At 43.8% G+C, this 20,370-nt stretch overlaps 1 protein-coding gene across 6 annotated transcripts in view; it reads left to right on the top strand.

Moving 5' to 3' along the window:
• Positions 1 to 20,370, top strand: part of WIPF1 (WAS/WASL interacting protein family member 1) — an 89,217-nt gene that overhangs the window by 48,343 nt on the left and 20,504 nt on the right. For all 6 annotated transcript variants that reach the window (XR_003970856.1, XM_030325344.1, XM_030325346.1 and 3 more), the window contains 4 exons: positions 5,068 to 5,156; positions 9,148 to 9,277; positions 15,244 to 15,399; positions 18,270 to 19,043. Coding sequence is in view for 5 of the 6 variants with exons in the window: in XM_030325344.1 (XP_030181204.1) it covers positions 5,106 to 5,156; positions 9,148 to 9,277; positions 15,244 to 15,399; positions 18,270 to 19,043 (1,111 nt within the window). In the remaining variant the exon portion in view is untranslated. The remainder of the gene's footprint in view (positions 1 to 5,067; positions 5,157 to 9,147; positions 9,278 to 15,243; positions 15,400 to 18,269; positions 19,044 to 20,370) is intronic.

Below are 20,370 nucleotides of genomic sequence, written 5' to 3'. Positions count from 1 at the left end.
TATGGCATCTAATAAAAGTGTTAGTTTTGTTCCCATTAGAGGTAAGGAAACCTTGCTGTTTCCATAACATCCCAGTCATGGGCCACCCCAAAGGCATACTGACTGTCCGTGTAGATGTTTGTTGAGTTTGCCTTTGGCTAAGGTTCAAGACTGAATAAAGAGCCTATAATTCAGCCTGTTGGGGTAAAGGTAAAGAAACTCTTTTACAAAGGGTTGTAATAGTGTGCCCGGCATATTTACCATTTTCATCCCTTGAATAAGACCCATCAGTAAACCATGAAAGATCTGCGTTGGTGTGAGAAGTTTTCTGTAAATTATCACGGGGAGTCAAAAGGTGCTGTGTCAGCCTCACGCAGTTGTGAGAGGCTCCATCATTGAAGAGGGAGAGGAGAGTGGCATGGCTAAGGATATTGCAGCGAGAAAGAGGTATATGATGAGCGGTTAGTGGGGAATTTCACGGGAGATGAAGCGACTGGCTGAAAGGTGTTGTGTGGTGAGAATTCAGGAGGGCCTCTGGTGCATGGGACAAAGATCGTTAGAGGGGGTCCCATGATTGTTTCTTCAGTGGCCTCAACCAAAAAGGCAGTGTGGCAGGAATGACTCTGAGAAAAGGGAGGTATCCTCATGCCTGAGGGTCCAGTTGTTGGCTATAATAATGCCCTATGGATCCATGACGGTTTCCATATTTTTTGGTGAGTGTTCCAAGGGCATTCTCTTCTCTCTCACAAAAAGGGGGAAAAAAGAACCTCCCTGATATCTGAGGGCAGGGAGCTTTATTAAGCTTTTCTTTAAGGTCCCCAAGTCTGTGTTATCCTGATCTTCCCAAATAATAGGGTCAGGTTTGTTGTTGTTGTTTTTATTTGTATGTCATTTATTTATGTATATGCTGTATGGTGTTGTTGTTCATTTATTTTGAGGAGGGGAGGGGCGGAGAGAGAGGGAGAGAGAGAATCCCAGAATCCCAAGCAGGCTCCGTGCCGTCAGTGCAGAGACCGATGCGGGGCCTGATCCCATGAACTGTGAGATCATGACCTGAGCCGAAATCAAGAGTCTGATGCTTAACCAACTGAGCCATCCAGGCACCCCCATGGTTTGTTGTTTTTTTAGTAAAACATATAGGGGTTGGGCCACAGGAGAAAAGTTTGGAATCCAATTTCGATAGTAGCCAGGTAGCCTGAGAAAACCTCATAATGGTGCTTCGTTTGAGGTTTTGGGACGTTGAGGATACCGCTCAGAGCCTATCTGAATCTAAATGTAGCCCTTTTCCGAGATTTATCTGGGGTGGCCGGGGTGGGGAGCACAGGGGAGCAGGGAGGCTGAGCCTCTGTGGTCCACAGGTTTATCTATAAGTCAGTTAGTGCACAGACAGAAGCATAATAGCAACAACAGAAAGTTGTAAAACAACTAGATGAAAGAAGCCTGACGGGGTGGCAGTCCCCTGAAAGGGTCCCTGTACCACAGCCTGGCCCCTGAGAGGTATTGGATAGAAGTTCATTGTGATCTTTGCAACAGGGACCGACTCACGAGAACCAAACCCAAAAGGGTTCCTGGTAATTGACCAGAATCTAGCCCTTCCTTGCTCGGTGTTAGGATAACGGGATGACAGGTTAGCTGGCGAAGGGGGAGTCTGATACAATGATTTTGAGGCCTGAGGGGCATTTCATCCACCAAGCACACAGATGATCTATTCCCTGGAGAGCATCTTTGGGGCCCTGTGGGTGGACCTGGCCACCCCCCTCCTTGGTAAGCTGCTTTCTCCGGCTCTGTTAACACCATTGCTTTGGCTGCAGTGTCTTTCACAGTAAGTTGCTCCTGAATCCAATTTCCGATCCCCATGCTTCCTCCTGGAGCTAAGACACGTGTGACACTGAGGCCTCGGAAGGTGACTCCTGCCCCAATACAGGCATCATAGCACAGGCGCCCAGCACTGGTTATGCCACCCACTTGGCCCCACAGGTGACTGGCTGGTGTCATCCAGAAAAGGCCAATTTAAGGAACACATTTTAAAAGAATCTGAGACCGTCTCTTATTGAAAAACAAATTCTGACCTAGTGTACAGGTGTCAGCCCTTTACCTGCCTAAAAATGCTTATCTAAAAACAGCAGGGATTGAAAGGATTGGATGTGAATGAATTTCTGTCTTTTGGTGAGTTCCTTAGACTCCCTGAGTCTCAGTGTCCTCTGGAAGGTCTGCGGAATCACGCTAGTTTGCAATGTCACTGTTACAAGTTAGCGATGTTCTAAGTGCCTTCGATCCACCTGATGGTCAACTGACAGCTATTGTTGCTGCTGTGGAGGCTCTAAAAATTCATTTTCTCAGTGGTCCACTTGGAACGGAACTGTTCCAAACTGTCTTCATTCCCGCCATCCAGTGGCTCTGATACATCCAGCCATGTCCTTTTAGCTCTTACATTCCCTTTGTGCGCACAGAAAGCAAGCCATCTAGGGGCGCCTGGGTGGCGCAGTCGGTTAAGCGTTCGACTTCAGCCAGGTCACGATCTCGCACTCCGTGAGTTCGAGCCCCGCGTCAGGCTCTGGGCTGATGGCTCAGAGCCTGGAGCCTGTTTCCGATTCTGTGTCTCCCTCTCTCTCTGCCCCTCCCCCGTTCATGCTCTGTCTCTCTCTGTCCCCAAAAAAATAAATAAAACGTTGAAAAAAAAATTAAAAAAAAAAAAAGCAAGCCATCTAGCGATACTTGAAGAGAAAGTATTTGTTTCAGGGTGTAAGTTTTACACACTAACCTTTAGTGCCTGAACGGAATTAATTTTTTTAATTCTAAATAAATCGTTCTCTTCACTTAAGAAACATTGAGAACAAGAGCGCCTGGGTGGCCCTGTCAGCTAACCACCTTACTCTTGATCTCGGCTCAGGTCACCATCTCACAGCTTGTGAGTTCGAGCCCCACGTCGGGCTTTGTGCTGACAGTGTGGAGCCTGCCTAGGATTCTCTCCTCTCTCTTTGCTCCTCCCATGCTTGTGCTCTCTCTCAAAATAAGTAAATAAACATTTTAAAAAAGGGAGAGACATCGAGAACAAAAGAAAGAGAATTCTGGTGTTTGAAATTCAGGACACATGTTCCATGTAGTTCAGGTGGTGAGTGTCCCAGGCTGCCCACTGGTTTAAGGCTCAGATTCTGCAACAGGCATCTCCTATTTTAGTGCACATGGATCACCTCGGCATCTTGCTAAAATGCCGAAACAAATTCAGTGGTGGGGAGAGGGACTGAGATTTGACATTTCCAACAGCGCAGGGTGATGATGCCCTTGCTGCTGACTAGGACCGCACTTGAGTAGCAAGGACTGGATGGGAGAAGACGGGATTACTTAGGGGCGAGAAAGTGGGTGAGGCCGGCCCGTGCTTGGGATCTGGGGCTTTGGATGAGACTCCGGAATGGGACTCCGAGGGGGGTGGGTTTGTGGCTAGGGAGCTCCTGGGAAACTTCCTTGCCCCGTGGTTTCTTCAGCTCCTGATGCTTGCCAGGCTTCCCCCTTCCCACTGCCACTGGCCGGGTTTTCCCCGCACTCTCCCACACCATCACAGACTCTGGCTTTCCTCTTGTTCCCAGAGCTGTCACACTGTGCACAAAGCTTTTCTAGTGAGGTGTATTTCTAGTAAACAGCCTGGGAGTCAGAGTTTGGGACCTGGTCTCTTTTTTCCCCCCTCTTTTTAAAAACTTAGATCCTGTAAGGAAATGCCAGGTAGCACAAAGATAGGAATCCAGCCCCCTTGCCCATCTTCCCTGCCTGCTTTACTTTATCCCTGTCCTCTTTCTTGGAAGACTGTAAGACCTTTGCAGGCAAAACCAGAAAAAGATTGGTCTTTGCATTTCCACAGTGTGTGCCCAGACCCAGGCGAATGCCAGGCATCTGCAAGAAGACACGCAGTGAGCAGGAGCAGGAGAGCAAAATAGGATGTCGTCATGGAAATGAGTGGGGATGAGGAGACGCTTGAACATCAGATTTGCTAGGATTCATTTCTAGCAGTTTTAAGACCACCTTCCAGCTCACTCAGGCCCCAGGCCCAGATCCCTCCAGGTGTCATTCCCCCGACCTGTTCTGGCAGGTGGAAGAATCAAGAAGTGTGAGGGGCCAGTTTTGCTTCCATTGTCTTTGTCCATCTTGGCTCAGAAACCTCCTCTGCTAGGATCCTTCCAGAAGGGTAACATCTTAGCAATGTTGTAAAGGTAATTCCCATCCCTTATAAAACTTGGCCTATGTGAATAGCTGTCACTTTGGTGGTGGGAAGGAGGGAAGGAAGATTAGGACAGAGTGTTACTAAAAAGTCTAGGGGCCTGGGTGGCTCAGTCGGTTGAACAGATGACTATAGCTCAGGTCATGATCTCACGGTTTGTGAGTTCGAGCCCTGCATTGGGCTCAGTGCTGTCAGCAAAGAACCCTCTTCGAATCCTCTGTCCCCTTCTCTCTGCCACCCCCCCCCCCGTGCTGTCTCTCTCAAAACTAAATAAAACATCTAAAAAAATTCTTGGGGTGCTTGGGTGGCTCTGTCAATGAAGTGTCTGACTTTGGCTCAGGTGATGATCTCACAGTCCGTGAATTCAAGCCCTGCCTCGGGTGGGCTCTGTGCTGACAGCCCAGAGCCCGGAGCCTTCTTCGGATTCTGTGTCTCCCTCTCTCTCTGCCCCTCTCCTACTCACAATCTGTCTCTCTCTTTCTCAAAAATGAATAAACATAAAAAAAAAAAAAATTTGGGGGGGGCACCTGGGTGGCGCAGTTGGTTAAGCGTCCGACTTCAGCCAGGTCACGATCTCGCGGTCCGTGAGTTCGAGACCCGCGTCAGGCTCTGGGCTGATGGCTCAGAGCCTGGAGCCTGTTTCCGATTCTGTGTCTCCCTCTCTCTCTGCCCCTCCCCCGTTCATGCTCTCTCTCTGTCCCAAAAAATAAATAAACGTTGAAAAAAAAAATTAAAAAAAAAATTTTTGTTTTAATTCTCTCTCCTTCTGCCCCTCTCTCCTGCTTGCTGTCTCTCTAAAATAAAAAAAATAATAATAAAAGTAAATAAAAAGTCTAATACGTGACCATATTTTGTTCCTGTTTGTTTTGTTTTTACAGATTCATCGGCAAGGCTGTTGAAAGTGTAACTGTCCGAGATGCCCGTCCCTCCCCCTCCGGCACCCCCGCCCCCACCGACGTTTGCTCTGGTGAGTAGCTCCTCACCATCCATCACTGGTGCTCAGAGCAGGCCAGATGAAGGCAAGCCTGCCACGCATGTATTTGTTTTCAGTGTATTCGCATTCTGGGTAAGTGCTGTGCGGCAGGTTTTCCCAGTGCAGGGTGAGCCAGACCCTGAGATCCCAAAAGGTTGGTTGTTAAAGATCCCAGGCAATGCCAAGTACACGTGTGGGATGTGCATTCACTGGGTTTCCTTCCCACACACCAGCCCGAGACGTGTTCACAGGGGTTCTGCCGGGTGTGCACTGTTTCCATTCAAATGGACTCGACTTCTAGCCTTTAACTTCTGGATAGGACAGTCCAGAAACCCAGGTCTCTGTATGAAATGCATCCGTTAAAGCTTCCTGTAGACTCACTCTTTTCTTTTTCTCTGCCTTTTCCCCTTTATTCCCACCTGTATTTTTAGCAGATATCATCCACCACCCCCTATCCCCGCTTCCCCCATACTCATATCCTGCTTTAAAACTGTCCTTGCATTTAAATGTCCACTTTCCAATGGAATATCTTCACTGGGCTCCTCCTCATCTCTTGATAGACCTGTCCTCAGAAATTAGTGCACCCTCTTACAGGAAACCGGTAGCCCTCCACGTGGTGATACAGAAAGGTTCACAGACACACCCCATCGCCCCATTAACTCCCTCAGCTTGTGAGGCTTCCTCCCCACTAAGGAGCCTCACAGCGATGGGTCCTTCATTTCTCATTTGAGGAAACTGAGGCTCGGGGAGGAAAAGTCTCTTGCCCAGGCTTCCACAGGACACATTTACAGAGTCCATCTGAAGCTGGAACCTAGTTGGAAGAACAATTAGTTGGCTTGTTGCTACTCAGTGTGGTCCTCTGACTGCTGGTTAGGGGCCCCAAGGAGATAGTTACAGAAATTGAGAGTAAGCATGAAGATACACAGCAATTTGACAATAGTATTGTGTCTGTTGTGTGTCTCTTGTTTTAACTAATTCATGTTTCTACAAATTAATTGTTACAAAAGTTTCAGTCCAAGATGCATTGGAAAAAAAAAAATTTTTTTTTAACTGGTCCCTCACTCAGAGAAGTTTGAAAAGTTCTGATCTGGCTAACATAGCAGGCTTGTTTATCTGTATTTCCCCAAAAGAGTGGTTTTATACCACTAGCTGGGTAAGTACGTGATTTTTTTTTTTATTTTAATGCTCATGTAATGATTTTAATGCATGTTCTAAAAATTATAACTAGCACATCAAACTGAAGGTTTAATAGTGAGTTAATTTAAAAGAAAATATTCACCTGAAAAATAGTATAATAGTATAGTGGACTGACTTAATGAAAAATACTAAATAAATAATACAGGTAGCTGAGAAGATACACAAGTTATACAAGTTGTACCAGAGTGACTGAAATGTATCCTATTAACTCATTTCCATCCATTTATTCTGTGACTGAAAGCAAGATCCTAAAGAAATCGGATATAGAGATGAGCAAAGGGAAAGGGGGGGTTAGTGGCCATCCTGGGGCACTGTCTAGTGGGACAGTTCAGTTAAGGGTTCTTGACTGCAGAAGTAGCACCCAAGGAGGTTGGGCGCCAAGATAAATTCGGAGGCATAACAGGAGGCCGGTGAAAATTGCTGACCCCAAGGTGGTAAGAGAGCCAGTGCTTAACCTCTCTGGGCCTCAGATTGTTTTTTGTTGTTTTTTTTTTTTTTTCATCCTTAAAATGAAGACACGGAATTTTAAAAGTTCTTTCTAAAGGGAACCTGGATGGCTCAGTTGGTTAATAGTTGGTTAATCCGACTTCAGCTCAGGTCATGATCATGCAGTTTGTGGGTTCGAGCTCCACATCAGGCTCTGTGCTGACAGCTCAAAGCCTGGAGCCTGCTTCAGATTCTGTGTCTCCCTCTGTCTCTCTGTCCCTCCCCTGCTCATGTTCTCTATCTAAAACAAATAAACATTTTAAAAAATGTTTTTAATAAATAAATAAATAAATAATAGTTCTTTCCAAGATGTGTTGTTGAGTTGAAAAAAAGTTTCAGAGGAATGGAAGGTGACTCCATTAGCAAAAGTGAACTGTACACATAAAAAGCACATCTGGAAAGGAGCGCTGAGAAGCTGCTGTTAACAGGCTTGCTTCAGGGGTGTGTTGGAGGCAGGTGGGGAAGGGGCACTTTGTTATTTTTTTAACTGAGATATATAACTGGCGAGGAACGTTGTGTACGTTTAAGTCATACAAGGGGTTGATTTGCTACAGTTATGTATTGCGGTGTAATTGCAACCTTAGCTTTAGCTGGCCTCTCTTTCACATCACATAATTATCATTCCTTTGTTTCAGGTGAAAACATTTAAGACCTAGTCTCTTAGCAACTTTGAAGCTTATAATACAGTATTGTTAACTGTAATCACTGTGCTGTACAGTAGATCTCCAGGATGTATTCATCTTGTAGTTTGATTTTGTGCCTTTTAACAGCATCTCCCCAATTTGGGCAAAGGGGCATTTGTTGATCCCACATTTACCCTTCTGCCAAGTTACAGGGAAGGCTGTGGGGTCAGACAGCCAGGGTTTTTGAATCCTACCTCCTCCCCCTCTGACTAGCTGGGTGACTGGGGCAAATGATTCCACCTCCCTGTGCCTCTATTTCCTTGTCCGTAAAATGGAAATAATGACTCACAGGGTTGATGAGGACCAAATGAATTAATACACATAAAAGTTCTAAAAGCAGTGCCTGGCCCGGGGGAAAAACTATATAAATGATAACTGCTGTTATTATGAGCAAATAGTACTCTGTAATTATTTCAAGACCCTTCCAGCTTAACACAGAGATTCCATGTAGCCTGCTTCCGGGTTTTCCTTAGCTTTCCCTCTGCCTCCGACTCTGATACTAAATCGCTGGGTGAGGGCTCCAGCTAAAATGCCCCAGCTTTACCTCTTGTGCCCCTCGCTGGCTCCTCTGGAGTCAGATCCTTCAAGAAGGGCCGGGGCCAACCTAGAAGGTCTCTCAGGTCTGCTGGAAGGACCTTTGGGTTTGGGGAAGCCAAGTGTCCCTGGGGCCAGGCCAGACCAAGCCAGTTTCTACATGTGGCAGACACAGGCACATGCCTACTTCCAAGTCCTGTGTGCTGGGCTTCTCGTGTCCCCACTCCATCAAATAACCCTGAGAAAGTGAGATCTCAATTTCACAGTGAGAATCTTTCCTAGGAATTCTGGAAAAGGGAGAAAATACCTAAACGTTTTAAACCACCACCTTTGTCCACCCTGCAATCTCTGTGAGCCAAGCTTTCAAAGGGATTGGACATTAGAAACACCTCCGGCAAGGGACTTCTGGGAACTTTTTGGGATTATGGGCATGTTCTGTATCTTCATTGTGGTGATGGTTACATGACTGTGTATGGTTGTCAAACTGGTGGAACTCTACACTAAAAGAGTGATTTTACTACATGTAAAATACACCTCAGGTCTGGCTTAAATTAAAAAGAAAAAAAAAAGTCTTCGGCAATGTAGAGAGAGGGAATTATTTTCTAAAACTTTGGTGGATTTAAAGAACAAAGAGCTGACCCTCTGTGCTAGAGACCATTTGCCCCTTGCATCAGGTTAGCTCTAAAAGATGTGACGGAGAAGCTGATCTTCAGGGCACGTTCTGGAGGGTGAAGCCTCGTAGTATCCAGCAGAATCCTCTTAGACTTAAAATTCCCTTCTCGTCTCTTCGCATCCATCCCTGGCTCCGTTGGTTACGGCCAGACTGTGGTCTGAATTTTTAGAGACTTTTATCAGGGACTGACTCTTCCTGCATTAAAAATGAGTGTAATTTATTGCTGCATCTGTTCCCAAATGTCTGGGTCTTAAAAAGAATGACATCGGATCTAAAACTTGTGGAGAATTTACAGCCTATTGCCAAGAACCTCAATAACAAGCTTCCAATACTCTAGCTGTCCCCACCGAGTGTTGTGGTACATGATTTTTAATTCAAGAGATGAATACAAGTGTGCGTGCTCTCCTTTTAGGCCAATACAGAAAAGCCTACCTTGAATAAGTCCGAACAGGCTGGGAGAAATGCCCTTCTGTCTGACATCAGCAAAGGGAAGAAACTGAAGAAGACTGTCACCAATGACAGAAGTGCACCGATATTGGACAGTAAGTGAAAAAAGCTGTTTTCCATGGAGATACATGATTTATGGCCTAACCATCAACCCAACCCTACCCTTCCAGAAAGATTTTTTTTTTTTTTTTGGTTAACAACAGCTGCAAAGCTAGCAAAATAAGGGACTTGTATCACTCAGTGTAGCCACAGCTCCGGCTTGGGTTCCCTCTAATGCTGCAGGAAGCCAGTATAATAACTCTTTGTCCAAGGCACACACAGCAGCGATTCTCTGAATTATTCACAACACTTTCTGGAAGTTAACCCATTACTGTTTGCACCGCAGATCAAAAGGCAGCGTGCAATATGGAAAGAGCCCTAGAATCGGAGGACGTAGGTTTGAGTTCTGGCACATCCTTCCCTTACCATCTCCGAGCCTTACTGTCTTCAGTTGTAAAGTGGAGATAATATGTGTTCTGCTACTCTCGCGGGCGTGCCGTGAGCATCAAACAAGACCATGCAAAAGTGTTTTGTGGTCTGGAATGTGTCATTCAAGTGTAAGATGCGATTTTCAGGAGCTGGGAGAGAGAGAGGAAATGAGATCACAACTTTGCTTATCTATCCATCATAAGTCTGAGATACTTTCTAGAACAAAGCAGGGTATGTATAAACAAACAGCGCTCCTGTTAACATTTACAACAGAATGAAAATGTACCCATGACTAGAATCCACTGGTAGTTAATAACCAGGCCTCGAGACTGTCTCCTCATGTTCCTAGACCTCTCCACTGCCAGCTAGATGTCCCCAAAATACATCCTACACACACATCCCGTTTGGACTCCATAGGAAATAGACTGACTTTCCAAAATCACCAGAGGGAGCCTTGTAGACATTGGAAAGTGATACAGGATTTTAGCCAAGTAGAGGATTAGAAGTGTTTAGGAGGAAGTTCTAGGAAAAGCGCCTAATGGGTAGAGAAGAAAGAAGGCGAGAACATGGGTGTGGAGAAAATGGAAAAGAGGAAGGCCAAGACAAGGCTTTTACATGTTGCTCTGTTACCAGGCTCTGTGTCACAGAGGAGAGAACACCAATCTCCAAAAGCCACTATGGGGTATTTTACCCTTGACTTGACACAGTTACCTCTTAGTCAAAATGCCCACAAAACTGATATGGTATTTTATAACCCCTTAGTCCTCTTGATTGGTACCATGAGATTCTCCTTGAGGGGAGCCCGGCACCACTCATCTCTCGGAAGCCTTGGTCCAAAGCTGTGTGAGTCATGGTGCCTGTTTGTGGGGCCAGAGGAGCTCCACAAACTGCCAACCTCTGGGACAGAGTTCAGTTGTTCTCTCCACTCTGGGAAGGGGCCTAGGGCTTGAGAGAGGTAGATGTGAATTCCCCACTGATGTTGAAGAAGACTGCACAGTTTAGTGCCTATTCCTGAATCCACTATTGGAAACTAATTGTGTTCTTCAAGGTCCTCTTCTCCTCCCATTAAATGGAAATAAATATTAGTTCTTCTCCTTTCCAGCTGCTCAATGATGTTTATGAATGCACTTTGCTAGGTGGACACATGATGCAACCCAATGCATGCCCTTGTTGTCCATGCACTTAATGGTCTCCTATATTGTTCCACAGGCTCTTTGCAAGTGGCAAAATCCATCTATAGTTTTTTATTTGTTTCCAACAGAAATTTCCCTGGGTCCTATGTCAAAATGTGGACCATGGTTGTATATAACTCTTTTTTTTTTAAGTTTACTTATTTTTATTTTGAGAGAGAGAGAGCATGCACGCATGAAGCAGGGGAGGGGCAGAGAGAGAGGGAGAGAGAATCCCAAGCAGTCTCCACGCTGTCAGTACAGAGTCTGATGCGGGGCTCAATCTCATGAACCATGAAATCATGACCTGAGCTGAAATCAAGAGCTGGACACTTAACTGACTGAGCCACCCAAGTGCCCCATACATCCTATAACTTAATTCAGCCTTATTCTGCAGTGTGATTACTAATGAAGTAACCTGGAGCCAATTAGTTATTCTCAACTACTTCAGCTTCTCTATCTGGAAGGTGCACAAATGTTTCTGGTTAAGAAGACTGATGTATGATGTCTGATAGTGATCACCAGTCTCTTTGAGTGCCATGTAAAGGCATCCTATGTAAATACAATATTCTAAAATGTATTATTAATTAATGAATAATATTTAAATGATGTTATTATTGGTAATAATTAAAATTAATTAAAATGTGTACTTTTATATGGAAGCAATTTTGCATACACTTCTAGAAATTATTATTGTAATTTTGTTTGTTAGGTGAAGTAATCAGTTCACTATCAGACTATTTCTTCTATCAGCAGAGCTCCCATAGGTAGCCCAGAAAGCTCTACATCTAGAAAATATACAGAACTACACAGACTTATGATCAATCTAATCGAGAAAAAAGGAAAACACAAATGAATAAAGTTTAGGACTCAGAATGTAGATTAGTAAGAGATTCAAGCAGGTTTTCTAAAATTAAGGATGCTATGATGAATTTATATGCTAAAACATGTTAAAATCTTAAAGAAATTAAAATTTACCAAAATTCACTCATGAAGCTTCATTGAGCAAGAGAAAAGTTGAAAACTTTATCAGGCTACTTTCTCTCTCAAAAGGTTTAGAGCCAGACAGTTTTATGAGTAAATTCTTCCAGATTTTAAGAAACAGCTCATTCAAGTGCTATACAAATTATTCCCAAACATAGAAAGAGATGGAGAGCTATCTGATAGACTTAATGAGACTAGCATGATCCTAACCTCAGACTTGACCAAGGCAACACAAACACAAAAAGAAAGCTATGTATCAGTGTCCCAGGGGACATGTGCAATGTTTGGAGGCATTTTTAGTTGTCACAACTTGGTGAATGAGGGGTACCTACTGACATCTAGTGGGTAGAGGCTATGGATGCTGTAAACATTCTATAGAGAACACCACAGCCACCCACCACAAAGAATTATCTGAGGGGTTCCTGGGTGGCTCAGTTGGTTAAGTGTCCAACTCTTGATTTTGTCTTAAGTCAAGCCCTACATCAGGCTCTGCACTGACATCAGAGAGCCTGCTTGGGATTCTCTCTCCCTCTCTCTCTGCCCCTTCTCTGCTCTCTCAAAATAAACAAACATTTAAAAAAAAATTATCTGACCTAAAGTGTCAGGGGTTTCAAGGTTAAGAAACCCTATTATAGACTTATGATCATAGATGGGAAGATACTAATTAAAACCAAAAACATCTAATTCAATAGTATATTAAAAGAATAATTCACCGAGACCAGGGTTTATCTCATTTTTAACATTAGAAAGTCTACTAAGCCATCATATCAAATCCATATCAGATCATGAATAGGCATTTGATAAAATTCCATGCCATAAGAAAGTTGTTTTTTGTTTTTGTTTTTAAGTTTATTTATTTGAGGGGTAGGGACAGGGCAGAAAGAGAATCCCAAGCAGGCTCTGTGCTGTCAGCGTGGAGCCCGACACGGGGCTCGAACCGATGAATTGTGAGATCATGACCTGAGCCACCCAGACACCCCCAAGAAAGTCTTAAAAACCTAAAATAGAGAATCCTTGCTGACTGTGAATACTTAGAAGGGAAAAAAAACCTATTTCAAACCAATAGTTAGTTGAAACATTAAAGGTGTGCTCATTAAAATCAAACTGTGGTTGTCTTTAGTTTAACAGTATTAATAATTTATATTGCATAGAAGTCCAGTCATCAGAGTTATTACTTAGATAAACTAGAACTAAGATAAGATACACCGCTATTAGAAAAGAGGAGGCAAGGGGCGCCTGGGTGGCGCAGTCGGTTACGCGTCCGACTTCAGCCAGGTCACGATCTCGCGGTCCGTGAGTTCGAGCCCCGCATCAGGCTCTGGGCGGATGGCTCGGAGCCTGGAGCCTGTTTCCGATTCTGTGTCTCCCTCTCTCTCTGCCCCTCCCCTGTTCATGCTCTGTCTCTCTCTGTCCCAAAAATAAATAAACATTGAAAAAAAAAAAAAAAAAAAAAAGAAAAGAGGAGGCAAAACCTTTATTATTTGCAGACCATATGTCTAAACTACTAAAAAATCCAATAAATGTTTTATAAATTTTAATTTAGAAAATATAGCAAAATGGTTTCTTAGATGTCAAATGAAATTTTCTGATGCCAGTGATAACCAATTACAAAAGGGGAAACAATTTCAACAAACAAAAATGTATCAAAGGAACCCTAACAAGAAGATATGTGACCCATATCATGAAAATTATATATCTTCAGTGAGTAAACCAGAATCCATGGGAGAATCTACCATATTTCCAGATGGTCTAAACATCATACAAGTATCAATTCTCCCTTACTAATTTGTAGATTTCATATACTACTCTAGAAAGTTTTCCAGGGATAGAACTTTCAACAATGTTTAACCTCATAAATACAGATATACATACATAAGTATTTTGTCATGAGATCCTTTTTTAAAGAGAGTATAATCATGGCTCTCATACAGATATAAAAAGAACATAAGTCAGGGGCACCTGGGTGGCTCAGTCAGTTGAGTGGCTGACTTAGGCTCAGGTCATGATCTCAGGGTCTGTGAGTTGGAGCCCGGCATCAGGCTCTTTGCTGACAGCTTGGAGCCTGGAACCTGCCTCAGACTCTGTGTCTCCCTCTCTCTCAGCGCCCCTCCCCTACTCACATTCTCTCTCTCAAAAAAAAAATAATAAATAGACATTAAAAAATTTTTTTAAAGAACATAAGTCAGATATTTCATTTAACTCATTAATTAATGAGGGAAGCAGTATAATGTTACCAGTTCAAAGGAGAATTCAAAGTACCACACTCATTAGGCAGATCAGAGGGGAAGTTTACAAATAGGTGCAAAACACATCAGTAATCAATTTCATGCCACTGAATACAACTAATTTACGTTTCTATGGACAATTATTATCAGTTTTCTACAATTTAAAGAGTTGTAAACTAGCTCAAAGACCTGGAAAATAACCCAAAAGCCTAGACAGGATACTTAGTAATCTTTTTCTTTTTCTTTGTTGTTGTTGCTGTTGTTTGTTTGCCCATTTCAGAATCTTCCACAGTTTTAGGGACATAAATGTAAAATAAAACAAAATCTTTGTACCATCTTAAATTGCAGGGATTTTTTTTTTTAATGTTTAAGCCTCCTGTTGGGCTTTATGATATTAAAAATTTGAAATCAACCCATAAGGCCATCAAATAAGTAGATGGTCAAATAAACTACAATATATTCATGTTCTAAAACGCAACGCAGTCTCTTAAACTCATGTTTTCAAAGATAATGACACGGGAAATGCTAACAAAAAAGTGTTAAGTGAAAAGAGCAGGCTAAAAGCTTTTTAGTGAATCTGGTCCTAATTTTAAGAAAAAAATCCATAAAATAGAAGAGTACTAACAGGAAAGAATACGTCCTAACAAGCGCACTAGTAAGTAGCTAACAAGACATAAGTACTAACAAGAAAAATACTTAACTTTTTAATTTCTTAACAAGTATTTAGAAATAAGTACTAACAAGAAAAAATACAAAATAACCTTCATTTCCAGGGAGTAAAATTATGAGATATTTTATTTTCTTCTATTTTTACAGTTTCCTTTCTTCTCACCTCTCATTGTATCTCCCCCCTCCCCCTTTGGACTTTCTTTGAAGATTCTTTTATTTACCAAATCATAAGATACAGATGTTAACTCTATAGCAGCTTGCCAAGGTGGGGTGTGGGGGTAAGTCATCAGCTATTACTGATTCTCCAGCCGGGGACCCTGTGACTGCCCTGGAGTGAACAGAAACCCCACCCTTTTCTGACCAGGGGTAGGGTGAATCCTTAAAATCCTGCATTTTAATGAAATCCCAGTAGGCCCCCACAGGCCCAGTTTGAGCTGGCTCCCAGTTTGGTCCTCATTGTTTATTGTTTACTTGGACTCAGGCTGTGAAGGACTCCAGTGATGTTTTCGTACATGGTGAAGAGACTGTGTTTTCTTCCTTCCGCAGAGCCCAAAGGCGCTGGTGCTGGTGGCAGTGGTGGCTTTGGTGGTGGCGGAGGTGGCGGTGGCGGTGGCAGTTTCGGAGGGGGTGGACCGCCTGGTTTGGGAGGACTGTTCCAGGCTGGGATGCCGAAGCTGAGATCCACAGCCAACAGGGAGAGTGGTAAGGACAGTTTCTTTCTCACTTAGAAACAAGATGAGGCAGAGTTTGGTGGTTGGAAGGCTTGGCAGCCCTTCTCAGGCACTGTGCCCTTTCAAACATTTTAGGTGGCTTGAAATGTTAACACTGTTTTATAAAAAAGACTCTATGTAGCATCTTTTTTTTTTTTTTTTAATCAAAATCAGACAGCTCCATTGAGCTGTCAAGTATTTGCCCAGTGTCCTTGGGGTAACTTGTACTTTTTTGTACTTTTCTAAAGGGTGAGCTAGAGTGGGAAGAAAAAGAAGGAGCAAATGGAACTTGCCGTCCCTGGAAAGTCTGCCTGGTGACCTGGCAAATTCACCTTTCTTTGTGAGGTAGCCTGACCCAGCTGTCTAGTATAGTAAATACTTGTGGGCCACTTTTCAAACACACTATGGAGCATGTTCTATGCAATATAATTACGTATTGCACTAAATCTGAAAAGGTGTTTTGCATGACAGACATCTGGCATTTGAGGGCCAGTGATTCTAAATATTCTCTGCAGGGACACAGGGAAATGAGTCCTACAGGACTGTCTTTGAACCTGACGGCAGAGAGAAAAATTGAAAAATGTGGTCATGACCAAATAAAAAACCCTGCAAAGTGCATAAGGCTTGATACATTTTACCATAAAACTTTCTGTATTAATGTTTATTATCCTGGAAGACTTTTCTTTCTAATTCTGTGATCGTTTAATGTCTGCTGGGAAAGTATGAAATTCTCACAATCATATGAAGATAAAGCCACTGAATCCTCAGGGTTATCTGACTAGTTAGTAGTTGAATGGTCAAAATCGAAAAAGAGGCTTGATAACGTGAGAGATTCTATCTTGCCAGACCTGCATTTACCTTTAAATTCACTTATTTAAAACCCACTTCAAAAAGGAGGCAGCTGACAAATGCAGACATTCAGTACTTTAACAATAGGTGAAGAAATTAAGGCAAAAGATAACTGCAAATAAAACAAGAAAATGAAGGGGTGCCTGGGTGGCTCAGTTGGTTAAGTGTCTGACTTCGGCCCTGGTCATGGTCTCACTGTTCATGAGTTCAAGCCCCACACTGGGCTATCTGTTGTCAGCACAGAGCCCACTTTGGATCCTCTGCCTGCCCCCATCCTCTCTGCCCCTTCCCTGCTCACGTGCTTTCTCTCTCTCTCTCTCTCTCTCTCAAAAATAATAAATAAAATTTAATAATAAAATGAAGATGGAATTTAAGTTCGTGCTCAAAATGGTATACCAGATGTGTACATCATCATAGTATACCATCCACATAAGGAATACTAGCTGTGTGATGTATACATGGCTAATAACTGCAGCTTTAATCTGAACTTGGAATTCCAACAGAATTTATCAAAAGCTGGTGACACAGAATTATAGCACACAGTCAAGGGAAATACACCTTTTTTCTAGTACCAAAGTTGAAATTAAAAATTCTGTCTAGAGTTCATGTTACTCCAGTATATAAATCCATCCAAATATCTCTTACTGTGCCTTGGATAAAACCTGAACTCCTCTGGTTTTCAAAGTTCCTTATGACCTGACCCCTGCTGGCCACTCAGGGTCCATATGCTAGGTTCTCCATGTTCACTGTGCCGCAAGCACATAGGCCTCAGTTTTTCACCTTGAAGCTCATTCCCGCCCCAGGGCCTTTGCACCTGCTGGTCCTCTGCCTAAAGCACCTCTTCCTCACCTTTTTATGACTGGCCTCAGCTCAAATGTGACATTGTCCAAAAAGCCATCCCCACTCAGCCACCCCATCTATCCTGGCCTCTCCATCTCATCAACCTATTTTAGTTTCTTTTTAATACTTACAACTATCTGAAAATATTTCTATGTTTGCCGGCTTATTATGTATCTCCCCCCACAAGAATGTAAACCACAGGACAGCAGGATCTTTTCTATTTTGTTTACTCCTCTGTCTTTTAGCATGTAGAATAATGGCTGATATACAGCAGGTCCTCAATAAATATTTAGCACCTTAATAAGCTTATGGGTGAGATGGTGGAAGTTTTTAGACTAACCATTTTTTGAGAATTACCTTGGGTTCCAAGAAATTCTGGGGTGGTAGTTTGAATTTTTTCCATAACTTTGGCTCCTTTTGTTGAACCAAAGAAGTTTAATATTAATGATATAATAGAGTTGTTCTGACCTGCCACTGCTGAAATGGAAGTTGACTCAGTAAGGAAAAACACTTGTGTAGTTTCCTCCTCCTTTGCAGATCAAGACCAACCCCTGGTGTTGAGTCTTTCAATTAAACTTTGACAGTTTCTTTTTCTTGTGTTAGTTCTTTCTTATTTCCGTTCTAATTCTTCCATTACATTTTTACACTTTCTCTTGGGAATTTTGTTCAAAGGGACTAGGTAAGCCCACCCATATGGAGATTTATACATTGGGAAAACTGATTTTTCACCCAACATGGCTAAGTTATTTTTTCAAAGCGGAGAGGTGCAGGCACAGGAGGACAGGGGTGGGGACGGAGAGAAAGAAAATCATTAGCAGAAATCCCATGTACCTGCAGCGTCTTCTCATAATGAATAGGGCTATCTCTCCGGAACCCTTCCCAACTTTCTCCTGGTTCTTGTACACACATAATGCCAAGAGAGCTCTCCAAAATCCTTTTGAAAGCTGCCAGGTTGTAGAACCTGGAAGTAGCAGGTACACAGGGACCTGGGATCAGTCTTTCTGACTCCAGGAAGGACCACACAGAATCTGATTTATATAAATGATAGTTACCTGTACTTTATGGCGTCTAGAAAAGGACTTCCAGTAGCTGAGAATACACTCTAGTTCTCTGATTTTCTTTAAGGGGAGGTGTCCTAATTTCCTAACTGGATTTTTTTTTCCTGTTCTTTAGATTCTGGAGGAAGCCGACTCCCAGTTTTGCCACCGGGAGGAAGATCCACATCTGCCAAACCTTTCTCACCCCCAAGTGGCCCAGGGAGATTTCCTGTGCCTTCCCCAGGCCACAGAAGTGGTCCCCCAGAGCCTCAGAGGAACCGAATGCCTCCCCCAAGGCCCGACGTGGGCGCAAAGCCTGAAAGCATTCCCCCTCCAGTACCTAATACGCCAAGACCCATTCAATCAAGTCTGCACAACCGAGGGTCCCCACCAGTGCCTGGGGCCCCCAGGCAGCCCAACCCTGGGCCAACTCCTCCCCCTTTCCCTGGAAACCGAGGTGCTGCTTTTGGAGGAGGCTCCATACGCCAGACACCCTCAGGCTCCTCCTCACCCTTCTCCAACAGGCCTCCCCTGCCCCCTACCCCCAGCAGGGCCTTGGATGACAAACCCCCTCCTCCGCCTCCTCCAGTGGGCAACAGGCCCTCCGTCCATAGGGAGGCAGTCCCACCCCCTCCCCCTCAGAACAGCAAGCCCCCAGTGCCTTCTACCCCGAGGCCTTCCTCCTCCTCACAGGCCCCACCGCCACCTCCGCCACCAAGCAGACCCGGCCCTCCTCCCCTGCCTCCGGGTTCCAGTGGCAGTGATGAAACCCCAAGACTCCCACAGCGGAATCTGTCCCTTACTTCTTCGTCTGCACCCCCCTTACCTTCACCAGGACGTTCGGGCCCTCTTCCTCCCCCGCCCAATGAGAGACCCCCTCCTCCAGTGAGGGACCCACCAGGCAGATCAGGTAAGGCAACACCTGGGGTGAGTTGTCTTCCTACAGCCCAGCCTGCCCCCATGTCACTAATCCTCATATAAGTGAGTGGAGTCCAATAGAAGCTTAAGTGAACTCTCTGGCCAGCCACTCAGATCTTTTAAGTGACGCTTATCGCGTTCGATTTCATCCTGACCTCATGTAAACCTCGGAGGAAGGCGGGGAGGGGGAGCTGCTACTTCTGTCTGCATTTTAGAGATGAGGAGACTGAGTAACTTACAAAGTCAAATGATCACAAGCTAGTTAATTGGAAGAGACCAGAACCTTCACCTTCTGTTCTGAAATATGCTCATGGCTCTGCTACCCTGCCTTTCCTAAAGTGAATTTCAGCTGTCTTAATTGGGCAAATAAATTCCCACCTCCTGCAAGAGGGACCCATTATTCCAACAAGAAGGGCAGTTATTTAAGAGCTAATGACCTTTTCCCGTACTGCTCTCTTCATCGGTCAAACTTTGAGGCCTCCTCCCTGCTCATTAAAGACAAACATTAGAGTCCATTTTGCTGTTTGTTAACATCTCTGGCACATTAATCCCTTGGAGAATCAGATAAAGGTATAGGCCTTTGTTCATAGAAATGCTCATAAGCGTAAACTCACAATCTGCTGGCTGTTTCGTGGATTGAAAGCCCTTCTGAAGCTCATCTGTGCCCACCCCCCACCGCCCTGCCTAGAGCTGAGAAAGCTTGATCTAAGGGAAGAACTTTGAGACACCATGAAATGAAATGAAATGAAATGAAATGAAATGAAATGAAATGAAATGAGGATTCCCTAGAGCTTGTACTCTCTCCTAATTATAATAGGTGCTTTATATTACACAGTGGCTATTGATGGGTTCAGGAGAACCATCTACATTTTAAATTTAACCTTATTATATATACAGGATGCCTGGAAATGGGGCATTTTTTTTTGTTCTAATTTTTTTAATGTTTACTTATTTTTGAGAGAGACAGAGTGAGTTGGGGAGGGGCACAAAGAGAGGGAGACACAGAATCCAAAGCAGGATCCAGACTTCGGGGCACAGAGCTCGGGCATATTTTTCTTTAGGAGAAGCTAACCTTTTGCCCTGTGACCTCAAAAACCTAATAAACACTCTTTAAACCAGTAGTCCGTGAACATGACCACGTTCTAGAATCACCTGGGCAGCTTTAAAACGTGGATGCCTGGGTCCCTTCCCCACGGTTTCTGGTTTCATTGGTCTGGGTTACAGACAGATCATCAAGATATCTGGAGGCTCCCCAGTGACTCTAATGTTCTGCGAAGTCTGAGAACCACTACTTGAAACCACTCTGCCACAGAGAGTAG

Source organism: Lynx canadensis, chromosome C1 (assembly GCF_007474595.2).
Source record: "Lynx canadensis isolate LIC74 chromosome C1, mLynCan4.pri.v2, whole genome shotgun sequence".
In the NCBI taxonomy this organism is placed as follows: Eukaryota; Metazoa; Chordata; class Mammalia; order Carnivora; family Felidae; genus Lynx; species Lynx canadensis.
The sequence above is the reverse complement of the archived record's forward strand: the minus strand, read 5'-3'. Positions and strand labels throughout refer to the sequence as shown.